This window comes from Leptidea sinapis, chromosome 17 (assembly GCF_905404315.1).
Source record: "Leptidea sinapis chromosome 17, ilLepSina1.1, whole genome shotgun sequence".
Taxonomy (NCBI): domain Eukaryota; kingdom Metazoa; phylum Arthropoda; class Insecta; order Lepidoptera; family Pieridae; genus Leptidea; species Leptidea sinapis.
Window position 1 is genome coordinate 3,494,649 of NC_066281.1, and position 22,784 is coordinate 3,517,432.

Here is a 22,784-nt window from a genome sequence, read left to right on the forward strand (position 1 = left end):
AGGGAAATTTTCAATAATAAGAAATAGAAAAATATGACAATTTTTTCAAACCATATCTCAACTTATTACATTTTGGCCCTTTCAAAATTTAAATTTCATTCATTTTATGAGTGAAAGAACTATCGATGTTGAAATCTGTCTGTTATGTCGTCTTATCAGTAATTAAGATCGTTGGAATATAATACTGAAGGAATGGAGCTCCATCCAGAAATTCTTATTCAAAACAACCAGTACAACAAGTAAAGGGGATATAAATTATATCATCCCGATCTGTGCTTTGATATTTTTACCGACTTCAAAAATGAGGAGGTTCTCAATTCGACGGTATAGTAAAATTTGTTAGAACTTTCGAGTGGGCTTTTTGATAATTCTTTGAAAGCTAGTGCTTCCCATGTGGTACTGACAACCATCCATCATGTTCATCCCTCCATTGTAACATGACGCAAGCATTCTATCTATTTTTGCAAGTCTCTTTTGACATTGTTGTCGAGGTAGATCTCCTCTGGTGAGATCCTGGCGTTTCCCTGACTTCATTTGTTTCATTTAAAACGGCGCAGTCTCATATCAGCAGAACGATTAGGAAGTCGACACTGTTTTATACTTATTCGTTCACATATTATTTAGACGAATTAGTAACTGTACTAAAAATATAAAAAAAACTAACAAAAACCATCGACTTCAAAAAAATACTATTCGAAAACATTACAATTTTTAAAACTTTTCGCTATAGTCCGTAGCATCTAGTACATCATAAGATACATAATAGCTTTAAGGGTAAATGTATATGTCGCAGGGATATGATAAAAACAGAGATTTGGTCAATTCCCTAAATGATTTGATCAAATACCAGAAATGGTTCCGTGAAATGTCAAAAAATATTTTCTTTGGTAGGTATATTTTAAATGGTTTATCTGGTACGACTAAGACATAATATATAACAATAAAGCAACGGTAGTATCAAAAATCACACTAAAAAAAATCTTAAGAACATTATAGTTACGTCCTAGGTACGACAATTTTTAATATTTATTTATTAAAACAGACATCAGATTTGTGTAATACAAAGTACATTACTTTTCTTACAGCCACATTAACCTATTTGTTTTGCATCGTATATTGAATTGTTGCACTATTTGAACCCTTGCCGTCGAAAGGTGAACATTTGATGAAAGGAGGTATTCTTCTGAACATCTTCTGACATGAAACATAAATCTATTTTGAGAAAATAAATGCCTTTTATGCCTTTTTACAATTATTGAATATCGTTTTTGTAACATCTAAAAAGGTATATTTTAAAACTATATACAATAACCAAAGCAAACGTAACAAGATTTACTTGGATGTTGGAACAAACAGGGCCGGATTTAAACTTAATGCCACCCCTGGGCACCGGAAAAAAATCTGCCCCAATACTGGAATTTTACTTAAAGTAAAAATATAAAATACTTATTAAATTTCTATTATACCACAAAATAAAAAAAATCTATTATTATTCGAATCTCCAAGGAAATGATTTGATTAAATCTTTTTTATTATTAATTTTGACTAAACGTGCCAAAATTATAATTTACTAATAATGGATAAATTGAATTTCTTAAATTATCAATAAAACAAAAAATTATTATTTAACAGAATTCATTAATTATATTGAGCAATCTCGATACGACTAAAATTTTTTTTTCACTTTCAAGATTTTCCGCCCTGGGCACTCGCCCAAACTGCCCCTAGTGTAAATCCACCGCTGGGAACAAAGATATCTTTTCCCTCTCTTTCATCCAAAGCATTAATTAAATGTACACTGCCAAGTGCAAATATTATGCTCAAAGGAACATTATTAGTAAATACTAAGAATTTCATATTTTCCAGAACAATTTTTACATTGTTTGCATTTGTTTTCATCGCTTAATCAAAGGGCTCTTTATCTTCATTTAATTTTATGTTTCGCTTTAATTAATCGTTATAATATTTAAAATGTATTTAAGTTTGAAAATTTAGACTTAGGATAGGTTTAAGGATATTTATTTCTATTTAAAAACATAATACTGTCACTTATATGAGAACATAATATGATGTAATAATTTATCCGCCGTTCTTTACATGTTTTAATTCATTTTTATCTAGGTTTTTTGTATTTATTCTTCTTCACAAAATTTGTAATGACTTTTACAGGTCACTGTCATATAACAAACTATTTCAGTCATGTTTCTTATAAAAACTTTGGAATAATATATTATTGAATATCGTTTTTGTAACATAACGTGAGTCAGACTATAGTCTGTTATTAAATGTTTTAAACGACTTAATCTTTTTGATAGATGAAGGTTGACTATTAAAAAGTTGTGCGCCCTCGTAAATATACATACAACGTTTAATTTCTATTTCTTAAAAATGTGCGGTACTTAGTAGTGTAAAGTGTAAGTGTGTGTGTGTGTGCGGTAGCACATCTATTAAAACATGAGACTGAAATCCAGCTATTTACTAATTCTAATTAAATGTTTTTTCTACATAGCGCCCAAAAAATAATATAGGCATCGGCAAAAAGTACATTGCCCCCCCCCCCTTGCTTTTATTTATCAGTGATTTATTAAGGGGCCTCCACATAATATCAAAAATTTGAAACCACAAATTAACTTAAAACATTTAAAAAATGATAAAAAAATAACGCTTTACAATTTATGAGTAGCAATTTTTTTTCTTATCAACATTTGCTGGGAGATATTCAGCCTTTTTCCTTTTTTCTCACCTTATGTTAATTTTGGATAAGTATAATATTTTTGTGGAGAATTGGACTAACCTCATCCATTTTCTGACTACAGTTAATTCAAATCATCAAAGTCAATAAATGTAGTTTTTCAACACTGTTTCTGAATTACATTTGATGTCAATTAGGTATGTCACTACCACCGCCTAGGAAACAAATGGCGCTCCGAGAGCGCGTAAATAAAGGTGAGTAAATGCAAAAGACAAAATTATACCTATACAATAATATAGTCCCATTCAGGCCAAATTTTATACCAAAAAACCGTGTTAAGAATTATTCATCTTAATCAATACAATCTAACTTTACATAACTACAGGATATATACAATTTTAAGGATAACCTGGCATTAATTACACAAATAAAACTGAAAACAAAATTTTATGAACGATGCGTGACTCGAACCCTCAACCTCTCGCGTTCCGTACGAGCACTCTTTCCAACTGAGCCAACCGTTTGAGTGACGTATCGTTTATAAAATCTTGTATGCTTTGTTCAACTCTCTGGTTGTGGCTTCATCTGTGAAGGATTTACTTTACAGTTGATAACCTACTCAACCCCAATATTTGCATATTAAGAAATTGACTTGAGATGTCGCTAAACAATTTGTTATGTTTGGCTCAGTTGGAAAGAGCGCTCGCATCGTTCATAAAATGTTGCTTTCAGTTTCATTTGTGAAATTATGGAAATTATGAAATGATATAGTTATTTTAATATTTAAGATAAAGTGAATTTGTTATTCATAAAAAATAACATATATTATAGAGAAGAATTAGCAATGAATAGATTCCGTAGTAAGTCTATAAGCGATCTTATAAATTCGTTCACATTCACCCCTACTTATCGGATACCGTGCTTGATTATAATAACAAACGGTAGGCGATTTAATGGATTAATTATTGAATAACAACAGATTTTTATATTTAATAGAAATATTAAAAAGCTTAAAGCGTCTCGGGATTATAAGGATTTGATTAAACATTTAGGTACTCGCGCATAGAAACATGTTTGAAAAGGATATCGAATAATAAAACTTGTATTTAAACTGAACACAATAGATAATCTTTTAGCCTAGCAATTTGAACCTGATGTTAAGTCATCACAATAACAAGAATTGACACGAGAAGGACCTTCAGCTGTTGGTAATTGTTATGCCCTGCCCATTACAATGCAGTGCCGCTAGATTCTTGTAAAACCCAAAAATTCTGAGCGGCATTACAATTGCACTCGTCACCTTGAGACATACGACGATAAGTCTCATTTGCCCAGAATTTCAATAACAACCACGCCCTTCAGACCGAGACACAATTATGCTTACACATTTCTGCTTCACGGCATACAAAGGCGCCAGTGGTACCCATATTCTAGTCGGCATCCAGAGCAAAGTAACCTCTCACTGGTAAATTCGTAATTCTTCTGCTATGCACTGTGATTGCTGGTGTACCAGAAGAATCACAATATTGTTGCCTATCTTTCAATGAATTACAGTAATAACTAAAGAGGTAACATGAGACCATAATATTTCCACTTGTTCCGTTCCAATTTAATATTTCGCGCCACGGATGAACGACGATTGGCACTTGAATTTGGTGCAATGACAACATGCAGCTAAAACTAGCTGTTATGCACGACGTTCTTGACGTATGTCAGATGTCACACACTCCGACGTGGCACCGCGAGTCTACACTCGTCTGTCAACGCGAACCGTTAAAAAAAACCGCGCGCGCATCATCTCCAAGATCCTATCGACCACGCGAGAATCCCTGTAGCTGGTGGAAGATCATCGAGTGTCAGTAGCAGTTCAAGTTACGTACGTGCATTGTATTGTTATTGTCTAGTTCGAAGTGTTAATATCGTCATCGATAGACCCCGCCGGTCTAAATTCCCAATGTGGCACGGGCCACCAAGTTGCGGGTTTGCCACACCACTATGGGATTATTATTATTACCATATTTGTGATTTTACTGAATAAAACAATATGTTATTCATGCAAAACTTTATATTATTATCTACACATCTAAATAAAAATATGTCATTACAATATCTTGTAAATCTATAATATATCAACAGATAACTTTATTACATACTTTGATGATAAACATGAATAATTAATTCACTACATAGTAAATAGTTTTTAAATTCTAATAAATAATATTAAACATTGTTATCAGTTGCAGTTAAAAAGTCGTAATGTTTAATTGAGTATTTAGTCGTCTTTTTCCTATTAACTATTATCTTCAGTTAGTATACGTCAATGCTTTCCTGATGATGTACCGTATCCTGGCGGAACATCTCCACATCCACCTGGCTGTCTGCCTGGATCAGCTTTCCTCTACCTTCCTGTTGGCATACTCATTATTACTGTCCAGAAAATACAGAAAAATTAGTCAAACAATCAAAATATTTATTTTTCATTAAAATAAATAATTTACTTAATAATAATAACATTATATGGTAAATTAAGTAAATTTTATGAAAAAAAAATGTATTAAGTATATTTAGATACATTAAGGCTGCATTATATAAATTGTAAAAAAAGGCATTTATTTTCTCAAAATTTATTCCTTTAGAATTCTTTTTGATGTCCTTTCTAATAACTACTAGACACTACTACCGCTTCGGAAACAAATGGCGCTCTGAGAGAAAAGAAGCGGCGCAAGAAACTCTCCCAGCATTCTTTTTTTGCGCTCTTTTCAATAAAAATATACAATATTGTACTGTCATTTCTATCGCTATAAAATAATCACAATCTAGTCCCAGGCTGTCCGATCATTTAGATATTCAGCAGTGGAGTAATAGGATTTACGACAGAGCCATTTTTTATAAAACATTTAAATTTATTTATAGATAATGCCTGAACAGTGGCTGGGACTTTATTATAGCAGTGTATACATTTACCCTTAAAGCTATTATGTATCTTATGAAGCCTACTAGAATTAGTTACAAGCAATAGACTTTGCTCAGATTTTACTTACGTAAAACTTGGCTAAGTGTGATAAAACGCGAACTTGACTTTTGCATTAAGCTGTCTTAGTTTTAGCTCAGTATAATTTCAGTTATCAAGCGATTATAAAAAGAAATCAAAGATTATGCTAAGCTTACACTCAGCTAAGTTTTATGTAAGTAAAGTATGACCAAAGTCTAAATACACTGTGTGTCACCTGATGCTCAAGTGATAACCGCCGCCTACATTCTCTTGCAACATCAAAGAAATCACAGGAGCGTTGCCAGTACAAAAGAGCAAAGCAAAAAAATGTACGCTGTTTCTTTGAAGGTACCCATGTCGTATCGTCCTGGAAACACTGCACAAGAAAACTCATTCCACAGCTTGTTCGTAAGTGGAAGAAAGATCCTTGTTAACCACACTGTGTAAGAACGCCACACATCCAGATGATGGGATGAAATCCTAATTTGTGGCGTGTCGCGCGAAGGTGGAATCGGGTCAAACAGCTCTTCAGAACACTGATAATAAGAAACTCCAAGTAATCACAACGCACTTAGTCCCTTACAATTCGAGCAGCTTCGGTCAAATAGTTCGAGGTGATACTGGGGTGCGCCAGACCAGAGATGACAGCAATACTATATGTGGCCAGACTTGTGATTAGTAGAGCGCTAGAATGCGTTTTTTTTTTAAACATATCAGCAACTTAATATAAGTGAATAAAGGGGGTATAGGATAATAATAATTATAATAAATATGTAACCTTTGGATGCATCAAGATGAAAGGCAGCTCCGCACTGAGTTCTCCATTCAAAGCGCCGAGATAAAGCTTCACCTTGGCGCTGTAGCTTACTATAATGCCAAAGGCGTCGCGCTGTTCAGGCTCTAGGAGACTGAAAAATACAATTGGTCATTAGATGAATAACTCCACCCATCACATAATTTTCTTCACGCTCTGAGAGAGAAAAAGCGGCGCAAAAAACTCTCCCAGCATTCTTTTTTGCACTCTTTTTAATATAATATACAATACTTGCTGACCCGACAGACGTTGTTCTGTATATAATAAATAAAGTACTGTTTTTACGAATTTGTCAATAATATTTTAATATGCTCCCTGTTGTTATAATGAAATTGTTTCATAGCAGAACTGTCAAACCGTGCGTCAATAAATTCTCTCATAGAAAATATACAAAACAAATATTGGAAATAAAACTAATTATGGGTGCCAAATCGAAATTAAAACTATCCTATCTCTCAAGTTGGACTAAACTCTATGAAGTAATCACCATTAAAATCCGTTCATTAAGACTTTAAAGAACGAAGACTTAAGATTGTACCATCATTGTTATTGATATAAAATAATAATGATCTGGTTATTGTCTCAGACCTGGGAAGAACAGGCGCACGAAATTCAGCAATCAAATTTATTTATATAAAATTTATTTAAAATTTGTTTTATACAGCTGTTCCACTCCCAATTTGTGGTATCATTAAGAAAGGCATTATGCTATAGTAACCTTTACCGCTCAAATGTTTTTTAAAAATTATTTTGAATTTGGTAAGACTTACTAACTCGACTTAATCGAATAATAGGCATAACAACATTATGCTTGTTCCTGGTGTTAACATTATGATTATCACAGTTTCTAGCTAATTCGCTAATGTACTTATATGTACATACTAAACATAATTAAGAATATAATATAGAGATGCAACAGTTGAAATACGTACAGCGTGGTTGAAGCTAGAGAAGAGTCCTGTCGTTTAAGCTGTGCGTCCAGAGCAAGACCACGACGATCACGGAGCGTGGTTAGTTCTGGACGGAGCTGGACCACCTTCTGCATGCTGGCTCCTGGCTGCAGTGGACACCCATCTCTGAAATATGAATATTTATATGAGATTAGATTTGAAAGAGCGACATCTGAAGTCAATTTCCTAATATGCATATATTGGGGTTGAGCAGGTTATCAACTGTAAAATAGATACTGTAGATGGATCCAAACATACCAAGATTTACGGAAAATGGGTAATGTGGAAGGTTGGCTTACTTGGTAAGAGCTCTCGGGGGACAGGTGCGGGTTCGAATCCCGCATCTCCTTTAAATTTTGGTACAAATAAAATTTCTATATAATGAAAATTTATAAGAATAACATGGGGTCTAAGTAGGAAAATCAAGAACAATAAGCCTATTTTAGATAATAAATGAGCATTATGCAATATGCTTCCAAAAACACCACAAAAATTCAAGGTCAACTCAGGCATCAACTCAGGGGCACACGTTCTAAGCACGATTGGAAAAATGCCATCCGATCCGCTCCACTTCCTGACGTTCAACAAAAACAGAACTCACCCGGTTCTGTGCCCTCCCCAGACAACGACGGGCGGCCCGAGTGAAAATGCTCGGGGAGGGATTCTTCGACTCCGGCCCATGACACTAACCAATGCGAAACATAGCGGCACTAGGCGTCTACTTCATGCCGGTATTCTGTTTGAGTGTACCACACTTAACCTGGATGAGTCTGGCCCGCTTGTGCTGACGTCATAAGACGGCAGCGTGACTCTCCCACTTCTAAAAAACCCTTAGTCGCATCTTACGACACCCATGGGCCTAGGATCGTTTTGCGCCCCGGGGACGTGAAGGCCAAATTTAATGGAGACGGCTGAGTTATGCTTTTTTTCTATCGCCTTATTGTAATTCTACCTTTGAAAACCAACGAGAGAAGTGAGACAGACTTTGCTCAGACTTTACTTACGTAAAATTTAGCTGGGTGTGATAAAACGTGAACTTGACTTTTGTCTTAGTTTAAGATCAGCATAATTTCAGCTGTCAAATGACTATAAAAACTAAATCGAAGATTATGCTTAAGTATAATCTGAGCAAAGGCTCTATAGATCTCAGCTTTAGTGCGATATACGATTGGCTTTGAATGGAGATGGATTCCCCATCTATTTTGACCTTCATGAGTTTTCCACTATTAATCAATTTTAATGAGTTTTATTTTCATTTACCACCTAGATTATAAAAGCTTTCAAATTTCAGTTTTTTAATTTTTTTAGAATTATTAAAATTATTAATTAGCATTTTAACCCGAATTAATTCTAGTAATCCAAATATATTACTAACTGTGTCTCAAGGCTGCAAACAACGTTCCTGTATTGGCCATTCTGGAACAGAACCACGTCGACAGCCTGAAGGATGCAAGCTTTTATCTTCTTCACAACTTTATTGCTATGGTTACGAACGCATATGTTAATAGCCAACGTCTCGCCATGGATGTAAAGCTGAAAAAATAAAAGAAACAAAAAAAATATCAAAACCTTTAAATCTCGCACATCACATCAACTAGACTGAAAGATGACCAAAAATTTTAGGGGTTATTAACTTTGAATAAAATATATTAAAATTGCTCCCAGTAATTATTAGATTTGTCTTCTTTTTGGTTTCAGAAATGTTTCTATCTATATAATAAAATAGTAACAAAGTTAAAACTGTGAATATTTTATAAAAGAATATTTACTCTGTGTAATATATAATGTAGAATGCAAAAAATTAGTTTTGATGTCGCCGAAAAAGGAATGTAATAACATTTGATTACGATTAAATTTCTCTTTTGGGCAATAACTTCATAAAATTTAGTCAATTGTAGTTATAATATATAACTAACATCACAAGTTATTAATTATTATTATATTTTAGTTATTATTATTAAGAATACTTTACTTTACTTATTTATATAATCTATTCACGTATAAAATCATAACAAAGCAAAAACTGTACAAAGAATATTCCCTGTGTGGTCTACAAATAAAACAGAATGCAAAAAAGTACTGTATATAGTTTTTGTCTATTTGTCTGTATGTATATCCGGTCAAAACGCAAAAACTGCTGAATAGATTTAATTCTTGTATTGTGTAGTTAATGAATATTAAATAGAGGTCGGGCTGACTTATATTTACTAAGAATATAATATAAATTTTGATAAATATACATATATATATACATTGTCGTCCAAAGCCGTCTAGACGGTTTGACTGGGGGATCGTACAGTAGTAGTAAGACTATATTATTTAATAGCTTTAGGTTATAATGTAACAAGAAATAAACATTTTAGCAACAAATACTTTCCCATAGATATTTTTTAGCATATTTTTAAATTTAATTTTGTTAGACTCGTTTCTAATATCCTCGGGCAAGCAGTTAAGTAAATAGGGATGACTGTCGCCGCCAGATTTCCTATCGTCGACTGGATTAAATTAAATTTTATTATTATATCGAGCCATACACTTAACCTATCAAACAATTACTCTAATATTACCATTTACCTCCTCTGTCAATCATACATACTTCATACTTCATCTATCTGTCAAATACAACATTCATTCATTCGCTCTTCTACTTCAACTACTTGCACACGACACCTCAACTACACAATAACTATTTTATCTAATCCTATTAAGACAGACGAAATATAAATCTTTAAGATGATATCAATCTTTCTTTTGTTCATCGCGAAAAATGACGTTTTTATTAGTTCTATGTATAGGCCACATATTTTATGCGTACAAGCGAACGACGCCGCGGGCAGCAGGTAGTATGTCAATAAAACCTCTGGGACGCCTCAAGTTTATTTTAACGGGTACAAGGAAAGTTTATATTCCGAATAGACAATGAACCACCATTTATAATAGTAAGATTCGTAAAGTATATCATTGTTCATACCATGATGTGCTGTGCACATTGCCATATAGTTAGGACCTATAGATATAGTTAGGTTTAGACCTAAGCTCCATATCCAGCTGATACTAACTGACATAAAAATCACAATCTACCTACATATATTTAATTTTCACAATTCACTTCTCTATATTTATTCAAGACCAGCTGACCCAACAGACTTTGTTCTGTATATAATATATAAAATAATGTTTTTTTATGACATAATGAAATTGTTTTACAGCAAAACTGCCAAACCGTGCGTCAACAAATTCTCTCATAGAAAATATGTCCAACTTGAATATATAATTGATATACTTGGTTGTCAAATGTCAAATATTATAGTTGCGAAATTTAATTTGTGACAAAACTTAAGATTCATCAATCTACATAAAAATAATCTGATAGAGAGTTAATCTACCAGCTGTAGTACCTAAAATTAAGTTTAAGTTCATTTTTCACCTTCAGAGATAGTTGAAAGAAATGAAAAAAATCTAATTAGTTATTAATTTGAAACTATTCTTTCAATTTGATTTCTGAACGACGCGACGGGGGACATATCAAAGGGAAAACAAATTTGTTGTTTTTATTAATTAATTCCGAGCATTTTCCTATTTATTCACCTTTTAACCCTTCTCTGGACTTCCACTAATAATTCAAGACCAAAATTAGCCCCATCGGTCCAGCCGTTCTCGAGTTTTAGCGAGACTAACGAACAGCAATTCATTTTTATATATATAGATATTAAAATCGATAGTAAATAAGAAATTTGTGTCACCTGCTTATCCAAGGTAAGCTCAAGCTCCAACTGCCCTGGAGAGAGCACAAAATCTTTCCTGACAACTGTGCAGGGTTGAGGTCCTGGTTTGTTAGGTGCGTACTGCACTTTCCTGATTCCCAACGCCACAGTGCTCCTAGAAATTAATCCCGTTAAATCAATTACTTCCCCTATGATCATATATACGTCTAGATAGACTATGACAGCTGTTAAAACGTCGAAAAAAATAGGATTGAAAAATAACCTCTATTTTGAGCAATTCAAGGACACTTACACACATTGTGTGATACAAATCGCGAGTGTAAGACATACGTTGTCACGCACACTAATCTAATATTCCTGGCCTGTTTTTATCTGTTGTCCATCAGCAAGAGACTCTATCTACACGTATAGATTATTTAAGATAGACTGAATATTGGGAATGGCCGTAAGACTCACTAACTATAAAAGCTATATACATTTCACTCGCTAAATCCATTTCACTCACTAAAAGCCGTTCCCAATATTCAGTCTATCTATTACTTGAGATGAAAATAGTAACTATCGTTGACTTTTCTGTCCTAATAAACTTATCGAAGGTAACTCACCTTATCCGTACACGGTGTCTGTTAATGGGACGACGTATAGCTTACCAGCGTTAGAAGTTTGTATGGAGATTGCAATTCACGCGTTATAATATAGGGCGATAAGAATGACTTATCGGGTATATTGGGACAGCTTCAGGTTATTGAAAGCTAATTACTGACAGTAGAAGGTAGTTATTTATCTCAATCTGTATTGGGAACGGCCGTTAGACGTAGCTTGTCACGCACAATAAATAAATTCACAAATACTTAATAATTTCTTCAAACCTAGAGTCCATTGGACTAACAGATATATTAGATTGTTAGTGGTCTTTTCTTTTTTTTTTTTATGGAATAGGAGGACAAACGAGCGTACGGGTCACCTGTTGTTAAGTGATCACCGCCGCCCACAATCTCTTGCAACACCAGAGGAATCACAGGAGCGTTGCCGGCCTTTAAGGAAGGTGTACGCGCTTTTTTTGAAGGTACCCGTGTCGTATCGTCCCGGAAACACCGTACAAGGAAGCTCATTCCACAGCTTTGTAGTAAGTGGAAGAAAACTCCTTGAAAACCGCACTGTGGAGGACCGCCTCACATCCAGATGGTGAGGATGATATCCTAACTTGTGGCGTGTCGTGCGAAGGTGGAATTCTCTCTCCATCCAGCTTAGTGAGCCGCCTGCTCACTAGATTCGAGTCTCCTTCCAAGACGCCCCGCGCCAGTGAACTTCGCCCCGTCCGGCTTCGCTGTAAGAGCCTTTAGGGCTATCAGCACAGAGGAGGTTTTTAGTCGGTAGGGGGTGTTAACTGACCTCAACATATGGACCCCGTTTCGGGGTCTTCAATACGTAAATTTATTTTCCTCCTCTACAGAAAAAAAACACAATATAGTTATAAACCTGGCCTGTTTTCATCGGTCGCTTATCAGCAAGAGAGCTCGATAGCTATGAGCTCATCTAGACGTATAAATAATTATCTAAGAGTAAATGTTATAAGTATACGAACCTGCGATGGGATCGATCTATTTCAGTTTCTCCAACAAACAGTTTTATGTAATAATGCACGCCGCATGGTTCTCCTTCATCTTCAAGACCTGGCTGCAAGGTCACAGAGCCAGGGGATCCAGCTGGCACTGATAGACGGAATGGCAGCGCCATATCTCCCAGTTTCTTCACCAAACGCTCCTTTAAGAACCAAGAAGTATGTTCATTTCTTGTTAAAAGGCACTTATTTTTTTCTCAAAATTGATTCCTTTAGAATTCTTTTTGATGTCATTGCTAATAACTACTAGATACTACTGACGCTTCGGAAACAAATGGCGCTCTGAGAGAGAAGAAGCTGCGCAAAAAACTCTCCCAACATTCTTTTTTTGCGCTCTTTTCAATAAAAATATACAATATTGTACAGTCATTTCTATCGCTATAAAATAATCACAATCTAGTCCCAGGCTGTCCGATTATTTAGATATTCAGCAGTGGAGTAATAGGATTTACGACAGAGCCATTTTTTTTTTAAAGATTTATATTTATTTATAGATAATGCCTGAACAGTGGCTGGGACTTTATTATAGAAGTGTATACATTTACCCTTAAAGCTATTATGTATGTTATGGGGATACATTCAAATTCTTTTTACCTATTTATAAAAAGTATGAGGGAAGTGTAAAGGGTCATGAAGTAATTGACTTTCAATTTTTTTTTGATAAAAATGACGAGAAGAGCAAGATTTTCACTTGATGGTCAATAATACTGCCCTGTCCATTAATATACAGCGCCACGCAGGATTTATTTTGTATGAGAAATACAAAAATTTTCCACTAGTAAAAATATATTCATACTATTATAATACATCTCTATTTGTTAAGTATCTATTATTATTTTAATATTTATTTCTCTACAAACTGTATTCTAAATGACCAGGCATCATGGTATCTAAATTTTAGTCCGTAGTTCACTATCTACTAGTACTCTGAACGAAACTGTCAATGTCAAATATTCAAGACTGTCAGTGACAGACATGCGAGTGTACGCGTTCTCGTTTTCATTCTCAGGACATATAACCTTTTTTTACATGGACCGTGAATTACCTCATTTATTTTAATTTTAGTTATAATTGTGGTGAGGCGTATGAAGTTTTTAAATAAGATTAAATTAGTAAGTTGTGCGAGAAGTTCAAAAAAATATGTTATTAAAACAATAAATAAATAAAATACTGTTCATTTTTCTAAAATACTTCACAGATCTGAATATACTTTATTTCTTGAAAAAAAAGTAGGCAACCCTATGTACGACAGAAGTCTTGTGTGTTACTGAATTTATTGTTTTACCTAAACAAAACGTTAACTACACGAAACTTGTTGTAAGCAAAATAAAAAAATGTGTGTGTACTTATGTAGGCATGCAAGAAATTATTCTTCTTTAACGTAATAAAACAAAAATGATTCCTCGTGCTATTTTATGTTTGCAGAAAAAACAATGTTGTTATAAAGAATGTATGACAACCGATGAAAAGAACTGCATAATTTAGTTAAACAAAGAGTAATTAAATATCATTATTTTATTTTACAGTAAGAGAAATTTTTTGTACTTGAACATATATTGAAATAACATCATGAAATTTATTTAATTCTTGTCCATTGTGGTTCAGTAGATATATTAGTCACAAGAGGCTTGGCGGCACTACAATTGCGCTCGTCACCTTGAGACACAAGATGTTAAGCCTCATTTGCCCAGTAATTTCACTAGCTACGCCGCCCTTCAGACCGAAACACAGTAGTGTTTACACAATTCTGCTTCACGGCAGAAATAAGCGCCGTTGTGGTACCCATAGTCTAGCCAGCTTCCTGTGCAAAGGAGCCTCCCACTGGTAACGGTGTGCGCGAAAAAATAAATATTGTTACTTTAAAAAGTAAATAAATGGAAAAATATGCACATTAGTAATTAATATGACGATAAAAAACTAAATCTGTTGATACAATTCTTATAAGAATCGAGTAGTAAACAACACTAAAATTATATAAGATAAAAATCTTATTCTGAAATACCCTTGTGCCCTTTCATCTTTGATTTATCCCATTCTCTTTGAAGAGGGTTAATTGGCAGATTTTGTCCGCTCAAGAAACTACAAAGCATTGAACAAACATCATTACATAATGATAGAAAGATTTATGATTTAAATCAACGAAACTGTCATGAGACGTTATTAATTAATAATCATTAGAGAGAGTGGGACTTTCAATTGATTGGAAACTAGTCGGTATTTATCCCCATTGGGGGTGATTTAAGTCGTTTTTCTTATTAAGATATTTACAAAATGCTTAGTGTTATTCCAATTGCCGATATTAATGCCATCTGTGTGCAGCTGAACTGGGCTAGTGTGTAAAGAATAACTAAGAGAAATATTTAAAAAAAAATACGTTTTAACTGTTGCCTCTCAATATAATTTTCATAATGTAATTTATGTATAACAACTGTGACGGTTAAAATGTTAACACCAGGAAGAAATAAAATTTGAAAACAAAATTTTATCAACGATGCGGGACTCGAACCCACGAACTCTCGCGTGCCGTACGAGTGGTCTGCCAACTGAGCTATGAAACCACAACCTGAGAGCTGAACAAAGCATGCAACATTTTATAACAATACGTCAGTCGAACGGTTAGCTCAGTTGGCAGAGCACTCGCACGGAACGCAAGAGGTCTTAAGTTCGAGTCCCGTATCGTTCATAAAATTTTGTTTTCAAATTTTATTTGTGGGTAATTATAATGTTAGCACCAGGAAGAAAGAAAACCCTGTTCCAAATCCCACAAAAGTTTGCATAAGCCATAAAACTTTCGATGCAATACAATTAGAAAAGCTTAAATAAGATTACCGTTCGCCTTAAAAACCAAATGATAATCTCATTAAGATTTAGCCAAGTCGAGTCCGCGGTAAGATGAGCACAGCGGATAGGAAGCGCGGCTTGATAATAGACTGCGGTAGGCGGTAATAAGGATTAATTATTTAACAACAACAGCTTATATTAAATACAGCTCAAACTCGATTTATTGAGGAAATGAAAGATAATTGTGTAGAGTTTCTTTTATACTGTTATATTTTGCTCTGGAGTTCGCTGTGATTTGCATTAGACCACTAAGTTTATTACAGTAAAAATCATAGGTAGAACTCCGCGCCGTGATATTAGCAAGTGAAGCACCTTTATGCTAGTGTGTGTGCGGCTACGGGGGATACTAATTACACAATCTTTTCTCCCTTAATCATATATGGCCACAAATTCTTATATAGTATCGTTTTTAAACTTTTTCACATCGCACGACGGCATTTTTAAAATATTTTATTGAGACGCAAACTGATCTGTCACAGACGATGACAATTCTCATAATGGCCGCCTATCGGCCTGTAGTAGTGTAAGTGTGTACGTGGGGCTATGTATTTACACGTTTACACGGCTTGTTTTGGTATGTATGTACACTGTTATGTAACGTGACACGGAGTCCTTATTTTTTTACTAGTCCGTGAGATAGAACATCTGCGCGATAAATGGGTGATACAATTGTGAAGAGGTAAATATTATACATTTCACTGGGATAAATATTGCATTTGAATAAATCCAAATTTGAGAGTTTTACTGACACATCACCTCTATATTTCTCCATTCGCCTATTATTTACAGGAACAAACGTAAACTTTTTAATTTTAGTACATTTATTGATCTCAATATTAAGAGAGGCTAACTGACCAAAGTGGTCTGAACTCATTCAACCTGAGAAATGGGTTTATAATTGGTAAATATGTTATCAATAAAGCTTTTGGAGGTGCCGGTTACTCTAGTAGGCTCTAAGAAAATATTGGTTAAATCATATGATTTGAATAAAGATCTAAATCGGATATGATTTGAATATAGTACGGACTTCTAAAGAAGAGTAGGTTTAATTTATTTTATATTTTATAAAAGATTCTTTTTGCAGCACATAACAATTTTACTTAGTTTTTAAAAGAATTGCGAAAATAAGAGTAATTTGTAATTTAATATACTCTATCTGTGTTATAGATTATAAAGTATGCCTACAAGGTATAGAGTGCAATACTCTATTATAGAGTACGGCTGACAACCCTACTAGGCGGTGAGGTATTGTAGGGATTCTCACGTAGTGATCGTTGGCAGAGCAGTCAGGGTTACTTCTTAGTTAAAAAATCAAACCAATTTAATAATTAAAACATATCTATAAGTTAGTACTAAGCCTGCTTAATTCAAAGCTAGTGGGGAAGATGTTCTACTAAGTTGTTAGTTTGGTTAATCGAGCATAATACCAGCGACCTGTAAAATCTACACTTTTATTTATTTTTTGCCTACTGATTACGTGATTCTATACAACACTTGCAAATCCGTGACACCTACCTAGGAAAGAAATACTTACTATTAAAAATCTTTTTTCTACTCCTCTACTTTTATCTGTCATTTATATCACTGTCAATAATATAAATTCATACTTAATACCAAAAAAAGCACAGTTTTTTGATGCCACAGACAACTAAATTTATACCAGTGGCGCCTTTGCAAAGAATGCCGGTTAGATTATAGGTACCAGAACGGCGCCTATTTCTGCCGTGAAGCAGTAATGTGTAAGCATTACTGTGTATTGGTCTGAAGGGCACCGTAGCTAGTGAAATTACTGGGCAAATGAAACTTAACATCTTGTTTTTCAAGAATCATTAGCGACACTGTATTGTAATGGGTAGTTCAGTTAATTACCTTCGGCTGTCCTGCTCGTCTCGTCCCTTATTGTCATAAAAAAATATAGAATCACCTGAGTTCGTGTCAGTTCGTAAGGTCGTTTTTCCGGCGCAGGGTAGATCTGCTCCGAAGCAAGATACAACTCCTTGTAGAAGTTGACTCCCATGACCTCATCCTCCTCACGGCCGTACCTGAAGGTACACACCACCTGCGCGTACACCTTCCTGCCACGCACATATTCTTCGTCTACCACAACTATGCCATCTGTTGGAAACATGTTATTACTAATCAAATCAAATTACTTAGATGAATAATATAGGTCAAGGCAATTACACTTATGAATGTCAAAGGTTTTTCTTTTAATCAGTCGCCACCTACCGAAAAGTGTTAGAGAAGAAGTGGCAAGAAACCCATCAAAAAAAGGAAGCTGTCCGTTAATAGGATGAGCCAACACCTAATCTACGAATACGTACTGTTTGAATTGTCCGAAAGAGATGCAGAAATCAGGGAGATGCGGTTATTTACTTTGATTGCCATAGATATATGGTAATGCGGACTATAGGGTTAGGAAAACACCTACTAGTGTTTTCAGTATTGATTCTCTTAAGGCGAAGAGTAAGCAGAAAACACGCAAATATGATGTTTTTAGACAAGTTTTGTGGTGAAAGTATAGCATTTCGAACTATGAACACTACTTAATCCTGTTACACATATCTTTAAGTATTATTTGTAGGTTGCTAATGCTTGCTGTTGGTTATAGTTAACACTGCCGAGACTTTTTGAACTAACACTTTTCTTTGAAGTCAAACAAATTTTTTGGCATGGCGTGACGCATTTTTTGGTATTTCTCTCAGAAAAGTTGTTCAAACTGTTTTCCACCCAAGAATTTTGAAAATATTGGCTTTGTTACATAGATGGTGGGCCGGCAGGCGTGAACTCATATCGCTCAAGGTCGCTGGCATTTAGTGTCGCCTTAAAGGATTATTCTTCAATGATATCGATTCCCTTACGCTGGTACCTATTTAATTCTATTTAACCCGCGAAAGTTTGGCGTGGTCTCCGTATATTTCTTCGTACATATATATTGATTGATATAGAGTGTTATTTGTTAGTTATAAGTTGATATTTAATAAAATAGTTGATATTTAATAGTTTGGGCACGTGGAGCGAATGCGTGAAGAAAGAATGACGCATCAAATATATAAGGCAAGTGTGTGTGGGCAAGTCGGTCGCGGGAGACCTCGTAGAACATTCGTCGACCAAATTGGGGACGTTGTGAGAAAAGGAGAGTTCCGAAGCACCCGCAACCGGCGAGCACGTATGAAAAGAGTAATGAATATAGAGGAAGCGCGTGAGGTTTGTAAGGATTGAAGCAAATGGCATTCTATTGTCTCTGCCTACCGCGACGGGAACTAGGCGTGAGTGTATGTATGTATGTAAGTGGATATTTATAAAAATATACACATGCTGATAAAATAATCAAAAACACAAATACAACACGCATCCAATCTACAAAACACACTTTCAAACAAACTCCATAATTTGGAGCGAACGTGATTAATTCGAAGTGTACTTTAAAACAAAGTTGAGGGAACAAACATCGTTTATGGAGGCTATTAAAGTCGTATCAGCTGAGGCAAGAAACACATCAGTCTCGGTCTTGGAGAACGTGGAGCATGATGGATAGCTACAGCTGTTGCAGTGGGATGGTAACCGCATTGTGTGCTTCGACAATGAAGAATCAGGTTGGTTTGATGTACACATTGATTGGCCTAGCCGTGAGAACTTGGAAAATTCTATAAAATTTTTATAAGAAAGCTTACTGCACTAAATGCACACTGCATTGCTATTAATCTTTGAAGTTCTATTACTCTGATTAAATATACCTATATATATATAATATTGACACATTTTTACACACATATTATCTTTTTACTACGCATAGCCTGTACTATGGGTGCAAGACAATGATATATTTAATATATTATACTTACATAAACATACATAAATACATGTTTATCATCCATGACTTGGAAACAAACATTAATATTCATCATATAAATTAATGCAGCTACCGGGATTCGAATCCGGGACCTCTAGCTTAGTAGTCAGGGTCACTAACCATTCGGCTACATGGGTAGTAAGAATAAATAAGAATAATTTATAAAGAAGAATAAAGAGGTTATCTAATTATTAAGAGTTTAAAATATATTTATTCAAACAAAACAAATCTTATAACAATATTTACAATACTATGACTACATAAAATTAAAACTATCATTACGTGGAAGCGTACCAAGAATACTGGCAGCATTTCCCCGTTGGATAGCTAGGCTGATCCGTTGACCGAGATAGCTGCCAGCGCTTGGTCTTCCATCAGCCTTATTGAGGCGTGAAGATAGTATTTTGAACATTCTCCGCACCTCTGGGCCTCACGGGCCAAGTTTCTCGACACCAAACGGCACAAAGATGTATGACTCACTGAGACCAACATATTTGCGACGCTTGCCGTCTTCGGCAGTCGCAGCGAGATTAAGATTCATCTAAACAATTAATTCAGTTCATTCTCCAGTGGGAGGCTCCTTTGCACAGGATGCCGACTAGATTATGGGTACCACAACGGCGCCTATTTCTGCCGTGAAGCAGTAATGTATAAACATTACCGTACCGTACAAAAATATAAATTTATCATAAAATACATTTACCAATGGGATGCTCCTTTGCACAGGATGCCGGCAAGAGTTTAATGGTTTTTCTGCCGTGAAGCAGTAATGTGCAAGCATTACCGTGTTTCGGTCTGAACGGCGCTGTAGCTAGTGTAATTACTGGGCAAATGAGACTTGACATCTTATGTCTCAAGATGACAAGCGCAATTTTAGTGCCACTCAGAATTTTTGGGTTTTTCAATAATCTTGAGCGCCGCTGGATTGTAATGGGCAGGACGTATCAATTACCGTCAGCTGAATGTCCTGCTCGTCTCGTCCCTTATTTTCATAAACAAAAATTAAAGATTTGTTAGCCTACACGATAGGGTCAACATCTCCTAAGGAGACCTCGTCTAGAGGCGAAACAAGTGTCGAATTGGTTGAAGCAGGGTTTTAATCGGTCTTGGGTACAGCGTGGGCCGATTCTTCAGTGGAGAGAAGAATCACAATGTGTTGGAAATATGAGTTTAAATGGGTGAAGTAAAGAATGTTTTCAACTTGATTTTTGTTATTTTCCAGCATATTTTCAATTAATTCCATCTGTTGCAGTAGTTGTATCGTCCGCGTCGTGCACTAATAGTACGGCAGACATTTATAAAAGATTCTTCTTTTTTTCCAGTTATTTTCAGCAAATATCATTGATGTTAGCCTTCTTTATGTTGCCCCATCATATAATTCTATCGTCAGCTATAATATCAAGATTTCCCGGTCACCTGTTCTATGTCCTTTTTCCAGAGAATTTCCTGTCTTCTTAGGCGCGTGAGGTTGCCATTATAGAAACGTCTCGCACCAGAAACCATCTTTAACAGTAACATTACCAGCCTACTGCCACTTCAGGCTTACGGTATGCATTGCACGATATTCTACACTATTGTTATTAATGCTCTTCTAGCTACTAGTACAGATGTATACAATTTTAATCATTGTCATCCTTATATCTCGTGGTGAGGTCCTGGTAATCTGTAATACAGGGTCAACCTACTTCTTTAAGACCTTTGTGAGGAGAAAATATGTGACTTGGCTTTTCTCACTTAGCCATGTATTAGTCTTTCGGACACTCAGTGCCATTCTCTCTCAATTTCTCTCTTCTATTTTTATATTGTGTGTCGACATTAAATTGATACATTTTCGTTTTTCTTTTATTTTCTAAATGATAAAAAGTGACAACATCTTAATCTATGTGGTGAATGATATATCCTGTCTATTACTTATAGCACTTGGATTCATGATAAACCCAAAAATATAAGATTCTATGTCAGTAGCTCAGTTACCATCGAATTAATATGCTCGTGTTGTTATATGAATTAGCTGTAAATATCGATCGGTATTTGTGGGCTTTCAACTACTCGTTAATAACTTCAGTCGCTCCACGATTATGACAATAAACTAAGGAGAAGTATTCAAATCTAATGATGATTTAGGATAAAATCATGACAATTATTAATATTGATTACAGAAAGGACCCTATACGGAATTTGATACATATTTTTTTTATAAAAAAGGAGCACTTGCAAACATATCTGATGGTATATGGTCACCTCATCCATAACTCTCTGAAGTAATATCAGGTGGTGGGATTCGGCCACTGGAATCAACCCGAACAGCTTCACTGAGCACTCCCCGTGATAAATGCTGTTGAAGATGCAAATACAACCCACATCTCTACGAAACGTCAAAGAATCAAATCGGTCGAAGATGACTTGATCGTCGATTTATCACGTTTTGGTAATATAACAGTTAAAAAAGTGTGTGTGTACTTATGTTTGCACACAAGAATTAATACTTCTTTGGCGTAACAAAGAAAAAATCCTTAAAATTAATTATTTATTCCTCCTGCTACTCGTTTGTAGAAAGGACAATATTGTAAAAATCTTGCAAAAATGCCTTTGACAATTAATTATATAACGAATACGGCTGTATGGGCTTGAACCCCTTGCCTGTACTAATAATGGACGAAGAAACCAAAAAGAAAATAACGAATGTCACAAATTTTAGGAACCAACTTCACCCTGTTACTTTTGTGTTACAGTGATGCGCGCGCATCTTAAAATTTCACTCTCATCATTATCTCATAACGCGCCTAAAGAAGTATAACTTCTAACATAAAAAGAAAATATTTCATAAAATAAAACACACGGATTCTTTGAAGAAGATACTAACCTATGGGTTCTACGAAAGAGATATGATCGACAAAGTCCCGCTTTGGCATGTAAAGAGTTATTTTGCCATTAGGAGAACACTTTTTAAACACTTTAAAATTATACACCATCTTGTCTCTTTCAATCACTATAGCTGTCTGCAATGGAATGCGATGTACAGCATATTACTCAGCATTTATAGAGGATTATGAACATGCAGGGTTTCATAAGTATGTGTAATCGTATTATGTCGTTAGAGGGTCATGAACGAACCAACTAAGGAGGAGAACTCAAACGTGCTTTGTAGATTTTTCAATCTATACGTGAATATTTACTGCCTACAAATACAAGCAGATATTTTTTTGTTATAAAAAGTGTTGAGAGGCAAACAACTTGTTCATCTGATCTTAAACGATAGAGTAATGAGCCTTAGTGAAAAGTAGTACAGCGCAGTA

The 22,784-nt window shown here is 34.9% G+C and overlaps 1 protein-coding gene across 1 annotated transcript; it reads right to left on the minus strand.

Moving 5' to 3' along the window:
- Window positions 1-4,745: 4,745 nt before the first annotated feature.
- LOC126968878 (arrestin homolog) lies at window positions 4,746-22,488 on the minus strand. The gene is made up of 8 exons (XM_050813999.1): window positions 22,352-22,488; window positions 17,560-17,750; window positions 12,759-12,937; window positions 11,192-11,327; window positions 8,824-8,981; window positions 7,431-7,574; window positions 6,463-6,592; window positions 4,746-5,098 (listed from the first exon to the last, which is right to left on the minus strand). The coding sequence occupies exons 1-8, from the start codon at window positions 22,458-22,460 to the stop codon at window positions 5,000-5,002; spliced, it is 1,146 nt and encodes a 381-aa protein (XP_050669956.1). The 5' UTR covers window positions 22,461-22,488; the 3' UTR covers window positions 4,746-4,999.
- Window positions 22,489-22,784: the final 296 nt, after the last annotated feature.

Coding starts and splice junctions, on each gene's coding strand:
- LOC126968878 (XM_050813999.1), bottom strand. CDS start 22,460: ATGGTGTATAATTTTAAAGTGTTTAAAAAGTGTTCTCCTAATGGCAAA. Junction 17,751..22,351: donor CTCTTTCGTAGAACCCATAG/GTTAGTATCTTC, acceptor TGTTTCCAACAG/ATGGCATAGTTGTGGTAGAC. Junction 12,938..17,559: donor ACGAACTGACACGAACTCAG/GTGATTCTATAT, acceptor TGGTTCTTAAAG/GAGCGTTTGGTGAAGAAACT.